The following is a 10,863-nucleotide window of genomic DNA, read 5'->3' as shown; positions in this document are numbered from 1 at the left end:
AAATATGTAAAATAAAAAGCTACTCTGAACCCCGGTTAACTGGAATCCCGGTTAATAGAGCCACGGATAATGGGGGTCCTACTGTATTAGCCCAAGTAGTATATGACTATCTCCCAGAAATAAATTGATTCTGTAAGATCTATTTTAAAACACACCTGTCCCATATGAGCTTCACTAATTCAACTAAATTTTAAAAATATATAAATAAAGTTCCATTAAAAAACAAAAAAATAGTAAACAATTATCCATATTGCACTAGAATAGCTAAGATGTACTGAGAATCAAATATACTATCCATACAAGAACACATGAACAAATTAACTCATAGCTTATTTCAATTATGCATGCCCCCTCTTCAAAACTTTAAATAACTAAAATAGGTAATTATACAAAAATAACGACATACAGATACAAACTTATAACATAATTAAACTAAGCATATACTTGTTTAAAATTCTACACTATCATCAATGACTTATTTTATTACTAGTAAATGTGTTGGATTTATTTCTATTATGTTTATTTACATGTGTATATTATATGTAATAAAGTGTAATATATATATACTGTATAAGAGCATATCTTGAATCAATTATAATATTTATTTTAAGTATACATTACTAATTATTAAAAAAAAATGGCAAAGTATCATACTTACGTCAGCAAGATAGGATCATTTGTGCCAGGATGAGGAATATCCGATAAATACAGAAGCCAGTCATCAGGGTTGAGAACCAAACCCAATTGTTTACAAACAAGAGAAGCTGCCCTCTCGGTCCATCGGTGATTGCATACTGTACCCCATTTGGAATCTATTTGCACCTAAACAAAAAATTATCAGGTAGCATACCTCTTTAATAATGTCTATGACTTCATGTGTGAAAATAAAACTTTAAAAAAGTTAGTAAAAGAAAACAAAATGAGATATAAATAGAAAAACAAATAACAAAAAATGCTCTCTGAATAAAAAATAAAAATAACATTAACAACTTGAACACCATGGGACTGCGATGCGATAACTTCACTTTTAAATCGAGTCAACTTTTTTAGTGTCATTGGTAGAAAGTATGGTTATAAAAAAAGAAATATATATTATATTGACATCATAAATCCCTAATATCTGGTTTACCTCTATTTGATTGCTAACAATACCGGGATTGTCCAAATCTCTTTAAAAGTTGTAATAATGACCCCAGGAGTGATTTGTGTGTTTCTTAAAAAATAGTTAATGAGGAGAAGATGGTTGGGGGTGCGGTCAATGAAAAACACAAATAAGTACGATTAACTTATTTTAATGTGTCAACGTTTCACTACGTTATTTTCTTTCCCCTTTCTTTATTTTACTCTTTCCCCTTATTTTCTCCACTTTTATCCATTTTCCTTACCCGCGTTATAAGTTTCGTACACTATACTTATAATTTGCCTCTTTATCATCTATTATTGTTACATATATTTTCTTCCTCTCAATTTTCATTTTCTTTTCATATTTTAATTTTACATTAATAATAACTAATATGTTCATACTTCTTTGCATTATATAACTTTATTTTTATTTCATTTCCTTAATTATGTTATTTTACCCACTTTTTCAATTACCTATGTATACATTTTATTTCCCGCTTCTCTCATCACTTCATTTTATTAATTCTATTTTGTAAAATTATTCTGTTTATACTTTCTTTTTATTTTTTTAAATTTTTCTATACTTACTGTGGTTGTTATCTTGTTCTGTTTTTAGCCCTGAAGAAGGCTAGAAACTCTAGCCGAAACGTTGGCACATTAAAATAAGTTAATCGTACTTATTTGTGTTTTTCATTGACCGCACCCCCAACCATCTTCTCCTCATTCATCATCCACGGTCAACTATCTCTCATAATTAAAAATAGTTAACTTTTTATAGCAGTATCGTAAGAGTAATAAGGATTTTATGTCATTCATTAGGATATGTAGGAGTGAAAAAACTCCAATGGACCAAGCTTACAAAACTATTATAGAGGGCCAAAGCAATCCTATGGCGAGGGACAAAAGTGTCATCATAAAACATTGAGACTCAACATATTAAAACAAAAGCAAAATCTGAACTTTTGGTATCACTAAATAGTATAGTCTATAAGTTTTTATTTATTTTTTTCGGCCAAGACTCCCATTGGAGTCCTATACTGCCTAACCATGGTTGGGGGGTCAAAGTTCTTCATTTTGTGGGACCGCCACGCAATGAAAAAAGTCGACGTCCCAGGCCAGATTCGAACCGGCACCGCCAATAGACATCAAATTGGTAACACTGTGTCTTAACCACTGAGCTATGGGCGGCCCTGGAGTAGTCTATAAGTTGGTGAATTTTGTAGTTTAGGTATTGGGTTGTCAACATTGGTTGTTTACTATCAGTGTTTTCATCTACTAATATACTATGGTCTCCTTTTTTACAATAAGTTATACAGTAATTTATAATTATTTATTAGAGAAAACTAAACTGCAAAACAAAAAAATTAATACCCCAAAACTATTGTTACAATTACAGCTTTGCCCACTCTCCTAAATAAAGAACTCCGAGAATTTGAAATAATATTTAGGTGAATACTTTCAGGTATTTTAGAAACGACGGACATGTTACAAATGAAAAACAGGCAGTCCTATTATATAATAGTATGAATAGAGAAAGAAAAACTAAAACCTCCAAGTTAATTCTTATCATTAAATTTACTGTCTCAATAGAAGTGAAACATAAATATTTAAAATGTTTATTATTTTTTATACTTTTGACTATAATTCTATTAAATGTTTGATGAAAAAAAAGTCATGTTTGGGTAAAAGAGAAAATTTTAAAATTAAAATAATGAAAAATATATACACATATATAAAGAATGATAAAAAGCTAGAAAAAATGAAAATATGCAAGGGAAAAAAAAACAATAAACAATAAAAAAAAAATCATGTATTATTTTAGCATATAATTAAAAAAATTTTATATTGTGACTATTTTTATTATTTTATGCAGTGACTATTTATATTAATAGGTTTCGAAACAAATTGTTCTTTACTAAGTTATGTATGCTGTTTATGAGGCATTGATTTTTTGAACATTTAATATTCAAAGATACATGCAAGTTCAACTATAATCCATGTTCGTCAACATTTAGATCTACTTTATGTGATCATTATAGTCAGTTCCAAAACAAATAGTTATCTAAATATGATAAAACTCACTTGAAGAGTTCCTTCATAAGATGTTGTTCCACCGATAAGGCGTATTTTTGGCTCAGGTTTTGCTGGAGTAAGGGGGGCATCTGAGTTTTCTTCTAGGGTCGTGCTTTCTTCAATCGGAAGTTCTTCCTTCAGTGAAAGAAGAATATCATTAGGACCTCGCCCTCTAGCTTCCAAATAACCAGCAACCATCATTCCAATACCCGGCGGAAATCTATGAACAGATTACTAATTGAAATAAGATTATTAAGTAAAAGGTTAAATTAAGAGCACAAAAAAATAATCAAACCTTAATGTAACACCAGGTTCGAGGATTAGTCGGCCTCCAGGTCGCACATTGATATCTCTGACCACATTGTACTCTCCAGATCTCAAATTTTCCATTCCATCAACTTCTCCACCAACAGAATTTCCTGTAGTAATATAAAACTGAGGAACATAACGTTGGTAATTCATGATAGTAGTTGCTCCTGGATTACTTCTATGTAAAAGAAATGGTATGTACTGGATTTTTGCAAGATTGTAACGGTCCTTCCTGAAATTAATAATAATAATATTATTAATAATTAAAGTACTAATTTACAGTAGATATATATTATAATAATATTCTACAAAATTGATAATTATGTAACTTTTGAATTAATTTCAGATAAATTATTAATATGATTACTTAATACATATATAAATTATTAATATGAGTACCTAATACTGTCCTTTCGTAATTTAAATTTAAAAAATGAACTACTAAAAGAATTTTTTACTTAATGGTAGTGACAGTCATTAAGGATGAATGCTCTACTGACACTACATGGAGAAGTAAAGCCTGGTAAGGTGGGATCAAGAATGGAGAAATTACACCATATGGCATTATTGCAAAGAAATACTGATTAAAATCTCCCCTTCTGTATATGTTACTACATGATTAAAACTCGTATTAGATAGAGGCTTTTGTAATCAAAAGTTATCTAAAACGAATAAGCGATCTAACGAAAAAAGTAAAAAAATATATATTACTTTTTAATTAATAATTCAAATTTTATCCATTATAGTCTCAAAACCTTTTATTTCTCTTATAAGTCCGACGTTTCGGCAAATCCGGCCATCTTCAGGGACAATCTACTACAAAACAGTTTCTATTACATGTATGATCCTACAAACTTTTGATTTTGAAAATACCATCATTTTACATAAAGAGAATAATACATTCAAAAGGAAAATACTTGAATCCATTTACATATCTGAAAATATTGATTATACTGTGAATTTCAAAACAGATACAAGAAATTTAAATCAACACTATGCAGAGATATTAAGTAAGATTAATTTATAAATAATATAGGATAAATTGTATGTGGATAATTATAGTTGGCCTTGATAGGATTTTTGCTAATGAAATAAAGAGGAAAATTGACAAAAATGTAGTTATGATAAATAATTTGTAAATGCTTGAACTGAGTGGAGGAAGGTTACAAGCATTGTTGTGATAAAAGTTTAAGGAATAGTTTCTGCTGATGAATGATTTTGACTTTGTTTTAAGTGATATTTGACTAATTAGGTAATTAAACATATGTGGGATATACTAATTAACAAAAAAAATATCTTTTACCTAATGTTTCATAGATATTGATGTTTTTGACCTGGGCAGATTAGCCTGCATGAAGTTAGAGTTGTTTAAATTATATGGTTTCAAAGTTGTATTAAGGTAAGGTAAATTATAAATAATAATGTTAAGTAATTGAATTGTTTGTAGGATCATACATGTAATAGAAACTGTTTTGTAGTAGATTGTCCCTGAAGATGGCCGGATTGGCCGAAACGTCGGACTTATAAGATGAATAAAAGGTTTTGAGGCTATAATGGATAAAATTTGAATTATTTATTAAAAAGTTACCAGTCTCAAGAAAAAATTAAGATTATAAATATATTACTTATTCAGAGGTAAATAATTCATAATTATTTATCTTAGACAACTGAAAAAAAAAAAATTAAAACCCCAAAACCATTGTCCCACATTAAAGCTTCATTTAATCTCCTCAATAGAGAACTTTGAGAATTTTAACTAATATTTTTTTTGTTTAATTTCAGTGTATTTTGTTTAATTCAGTGTAATTTCAGGTGTTTCAGAAATGACAAACATGCTACATGCTAAAAATAGGTAGTCCAATAAGTTACAGTCTGAGTCAGCTGTTGAAACTTCACAGAAACATGAGAATTTTTAAATAGGTTTGACATAAAATACCTATCAAATAATCTGTTATAAATTTTTTCTTCGTCTCCAAAACCCAACCAATTGTAAGAACAATTGATAGTCTGGCTTTGATCTTGTAGGTGCACGCCAATTTCGTATTCCGAGTCAGGGTTCTGAATGATATTACGAAAAACTTCCGCATTTTCAGAAGAGATGACAATAGGTGCAGCAACTCTACTTCGTGGAGTCAAAACCTTTGTTTCACCATTATCTAGAAAATATCACCATTAAAATATGAGTATAAAAAAAAAAAAAGAAAGAAATATATTGTGAAATAAAAATATGATTTGACTTACTGTTAAACGGTTCTTTTATTTTATTGTCTTTAATAAAATTCCAAGTAAAAAGCAAATGCTGTTGTTCACTGTAAGGAGACAGTCCGACATTCACAACATATATTCCTTGATTGTTGTAAAATTCGTTATTCTTTATTAAAACAGTACTGGGCAATATTCCGTATAACTCACTGGGATCATTTTTTATAAGTATTCCTCCATAAGTGTTTTCCTTGAATTTATTGAATTCAATGATGGCATCTAAGTTGACAGCTGGTCTAACCTTGACACCTGGTCTCTTATTTTGAACAAATATATTATGACCAATATATAGTTTGAGGAGTTTAGAAGATGGCTTCAAACAAGTTTCGACTTCGACAGCTGTGTTCAAGCTCAAGTTAAACCAGTTCCCTGTCACGTTTATAGTAGAATCGAGGCAAAAATTCCCAACTAATATACCTTTTTCAAGATTTTTGAATACTTCGCTATACTCTAACACTACACTGTGGTTAAAGGCAATATGTTCTTTCTCTTTGGTTTTATTGTACCATACAGCCGCTCCGTGTCCTAAATTAGATGAAAGAGATGATCTACTGATATTCGTTGACCCACCAGCATAAGTAATATTAACACCATCTCCAATGTTGAATGCGATTCTTGAATCACTGATATTCACCTGCCCTGCACCATTTTTGACATGAACACCAGCTATATGGTCGCTATGTGAAACTGATGAGCGCTGGATATTAAGCCTGCTTCTAAGATTTTCTATTGATATTCCAACTCCTTTATTGTCAGCAACAGTAGAATCAGTAACATTTAAATCCACCCACTTATCTAAAAACAATAATATAAATAATAATTAGCAAGGGCTTATGTGGAAGGACCACAATTTTTTGTTTGGTAAGCCAAATTATTTTTTAAACAGTTATTGAAATATCTTTTATAACTAGCATTTTAAAAAAAATTCATAATTAAATATTTTGACAAGTTTTGTTTAAAGATATAAAACTAAGTTAAAACTGACATCCACGGGACCAAAAGATTTGTCCATTTAATAGGAGTATAGAAGAGCTTATTCAAAAATGAATACGAATGTGCATATATAAAAATAAGTTTATTAATTTGAATGAATGAAGTTTATAAATACAATTATGGGTTCTATTTATATATACACAAAATATTTTTAGAATTTAATACTTAATAACTCAATAATATTTAGATATTGATATATAACTTATTCTTCCTAATAAACTTTTTAATAAAAACACATTTATTAATCTCTTTACCCCCATTATCAGGTTCTAAAATAATTCATTAATTATATGAAGTAATGATTTACAAATATAGCACATCAAAAAATTAATAACAATTCTGTTATATTAACAATTGCACTTCTTAATAAAGGAACTTTATGGAAAATTAGATAATCCTATTAGAATAGCTTTTCTATTTTATTTCACTTCAAAATAAATTTTATAAGATCTGAAATGTAATAAGTAATTATATTTGTTACATACGCGTTTTCCTTTACCTTCTTTTCTTCTTAATCAGATAAAATCAGTAAATTTTGCAACAAAAAAAAAAATTATTTTGTTAATGTGACTTTTTATTTGTAATTTTACATTAAAAAATAATAGTGTATTTTAACATAATTCAGTCCATATTATTAGAGAGTTTAATATATAATTTTTCTGTTTTCTACTTTATGAAAATTTGATTATTAGATAAATAAAATATTATTATTCTAATTCTAATATATATATCGCTAGTTCAATTATATTACTTGAGACTTATAAGAAATATTCACAACAAATTTCAGTACTGATATTAATGAAGTAATCTAATCAATTAAAATATAAATATTAAGTGAATACAAACCTCTTCCAGAAGTGATCCTGATGAGAGCATAGGTATCGGTCGAGTCTTCAGCAAAGAAGCTTATGAAAATGTTATGACCGCTCGAAGTTATACTCTGAACTTTAGTAGAATTGAAGAGCGGGAAAGATGCTAAAACTCTGTCCTGAGACGATATGCCATCGTGAATCTGGACTGTGCAAGAACCATTCCGATCAGTTTGAATAGGTAAAAAATTCACAGTCAGTTTGTATCCAGGATTTGTAAAAAAGTACTAAAATATTTTTCAAATATTTAATTATTTAGATAAAATCGATTATATGAAAATAAAGTAAATAAATTAATATTAAATTTACCTTTTGACATTCTTTGGCCGCTACAGAGTATACACTTTGCTGAAGGGCTACAGTCATGGGAAATGTTTGTTGAGCAGTGGTGGGGAGGGTACAAAGATCCTGAATATCTCTTCTATTTTTCGGCCAGTGCTCATGAGATACGTACTTAATTCCGTCTCCTTCATTTTCACTCACTAATGTAGCACCGATTACAACTCCTCCATCTGAACTATTGACAAAAATACCATAACCTAAAAGCAAAGTTTTTTTTAATTGAAAGTTCCAATCAAAAATAAAAACAAAAGAAATAAAATAATTAATCATTACCATGGTTATTGCTAACAGTAGAATTCAAAATATTAACAGGTCCACGAGGATCTGTGATATTGATTCCAGTATAAGCTGAATCAGTAATTTTTATAGATGAAATTTGTGGGGCTACTCCAACAATCTCTAGAGAAGAAGTTGCGTTGTAGCCTCTTCCAGACCCAGCATTTCTGTAATGATGAAACATTTTCATATCATTAATTACCTTAAATAGATAAACAAAATAATTATTAATAGCACTAATATGTTTTAAATCTTTATTGAAAATATGAAAACCATTAAAAATATAGAAAATTATCAAAAACTATATAAAAAAAAAATATTAAAAAATAATTTAACAGTTTTCAACTACTATAAAATTTTTTGAGATGATTAATTACAAAATCAGTTCAATTAATTGTCCGAATTTTGCAAGACATAAAAACATATGATGGAGTTCACTTTGACCTATAGTAGCCATCACCAAATAAGGAGGGTGGGCATTTTTACCAAGTTGTCACACTCAGTCCCAACATAGCAATGGCATGAACAGATCAGCCTTTAAATCATAAATAAATGGAAACAATGACCATCCAATGTTGCTAGTTTTACTAGCAGTTGTAGAATTGGAGTAGCAAAAGTAATATATCAATATTTTGTTATAAAATTAAAATTATAAATTGGAAGATCATTGATTGAACATGTTTAATATATAACAGAAAGATGGTCCAGGTGTAGTCGAAATAACTCGAATAGTATATAAACTATTTATTGTGAGCCAACATTTCGCCCCACTTTACAGGGTTTTTTCAGAACTAACAACTATAACAATGTACCAAAGTAAGAAAATAGAAAACATGAAATAAAATTAAACCAATAACTAATAACATGAAATTAAAGTAAACCAATCCTTCCCCGCCAGACCCGCCCTGTTAAGACCCCTAGGGAGCGACGGTCCTATATCACTTTTGAAATATTAGCTTATACGGGAAGAGGAAACTTTAAGATAGCTTAATTGAACAATATTTAAAAAGCGCCTGAAATTGAAAAATGGCAGTGTTGCAATATTTCATGTACCTTAGTTCCAACATTCTTCATCATTTCAAGAGTGGTACCCTCTATGCCTGCTGCTTTACCCAAACAGACAATTATACCAAGTAGGATGGTCAATGTATGACATGTCACAACCTCACAAGAGGAGGTCATAACACAAAAAAAAGGTAATCCTTCCCTGCCCTGCCTAAGACCCCCGGGGATTGACGGTCCTATATCATTTTTAATATTAATTTATAACGGAAAGAGGAAACTTTAAGATAGTTTAATCGAACAATATTTAAACCAAGCGCCTGAAATTGAAAAACGGCATTCACGCGTGAGTTTGAAACAATTTTCAAATTGGATTGAGAAACTCTGGGTCAATACCAGTTTTTTTTTTTTTTTTTTAGGAATTATAACAGTGTAGTGAGAATGTGTGAAAATTTTTTAAAAAATCCATGTAAAAAGTTAAGATTGAGCTGGTTTTGAGACTAATTATTTCATGTAGGTTTGATGAACCATTAACTTACACAATATCAACATATTCAAGCCTTGAGTGACTCGTGGGTACATAGAGAGTGTTGTCCAATGTCAGGTACCTACTGTAGAGAGCATTTTCAAATCTTATTCCCCTCCAGTTATTGGTAACTTTGCTCGTAACATGCTGAGGGAAACACTCTATGTGGATATCGGGATGATAATCTATTAAAGAAATATAAACATATCAGAAACAAAAACATGATAAAGAAGTCAATAAAAAAAAAATTGAAAAATGGTGCCTGAAAAAACAAAATCGTGAAAAATTCTTATTAACAGTAAGTAAATATTTTTTAGAAGTTCATTTCCTATATCAATATTTAAAAAAATAAAACAATATTTTCTAGGTATGCTCAACTTTTAATAATGGAAGTGAATATATCTCATTTTAAAATTTATATAAGTTATTATTAATTAAAAGCAACATACCACATGTGGGACCACCCATTCTTCGAGGAAGCTTTTCACACTGCCTGATATCAGTCTCGGTGCCACTACAATTAAGTTGAAGGAGAACTCTAGGTTTGTGACCAGGTTCTTTATCCAGCCATCCAAGCCACTTGCCTCCCTCCCAACCCATCTGTCGGCAGGCTACTTCTATATTAGCGACACTCCATCTGCAATCATTTCATCATATATTATTTAATTATAAATCAATAAATTCAATGTTACTTTTTCTAATTTTAAATATATTATTTGTTTTTTAAAGTATGCATATAGTTATTTTATTATTTATATGTTATAATTTTATTCTATGTTTGCTAAAGATGAAAAAAAAAAAAAAAGGAAAGATGAATTTAGTTAACGGAGAAAATATAATTAGATATATAGATGGATAAATAATAGAGGGAAAACGAAGAATAATAAAGAAAACAAAATAAAATATAGAAAATTGAAGGCGCATTTGATCGTACTCCATACAGAACCATGGCGAGAGCCGTGGAAATGAATGGGGTGGGACAGCTTTCTTTCAGCTGGATTAATGCAATGTTGGAAGGAAGATTTCTCAAGTCGGAGCTAGGACACACTAAGATGTGGATGAAGCCCGCTGGTGGCTGTCCGCAGGGTG

At 29.7% G+C, this 10,863-nt stretch overlaps 1 protein-coding gene across 1 annotated transcript in view; it reads right to left on the bottom strand.

Annotated features, from left to right (window-relative positions):
• Positions 1–10,863, bottom strand: part of bark (protein bark beetle) — a gene marked incomplete at its 5' end in the record, with an annotated part of 138,408 nt that overhangs the window by 25,739 nt on the left and 101,806 nt on the right. The window contains 10 exon segments of the mRNA XM_067049596.1: positions 659–822; positions 3,205–3,415; positions 3,491–3,736; positions 5,441–5,660; positions 5,746–6,561; positions 7,606–7,855; positions 7,938–8,167; positions 8,244–8,413; positions 9,788–9,959; positions 10,224–10,411. Of these exon segments, the coding sequence (XP_066905697.1) occupies positions 659–822; positions 3,205–3,415; positions 3,491–3,736; positions 5,441–5,660; positions 5,746–6,561; positions 7,606–7,855; positions 7,938–8,167; positions 8,244–8,413; positions 9,788–9,959; positions 10,224–10,411 (2,667 nt within the window).

The sequence above is a fragment of the Halyomorpha halys genome, unplaced genomic scaffold (genome assembly GCF_000696795.3).
Source record: "Halyomorpha halys isolate HHAL.00 unplaced genomic scaffold, Hhal_1.1 Scaffold2.1, whole genome shotgun sequence".
Classification (NCBI taxonomy): Eukaryota; Metazoa; Arthropoda; class Insecta; order Hemiptera; family Pentatomidae; genus Halyomorpha; species Halyomorpha halys.
This window is presented reverse-complemented; position numbering and strand designations above follow the sequence as displayed.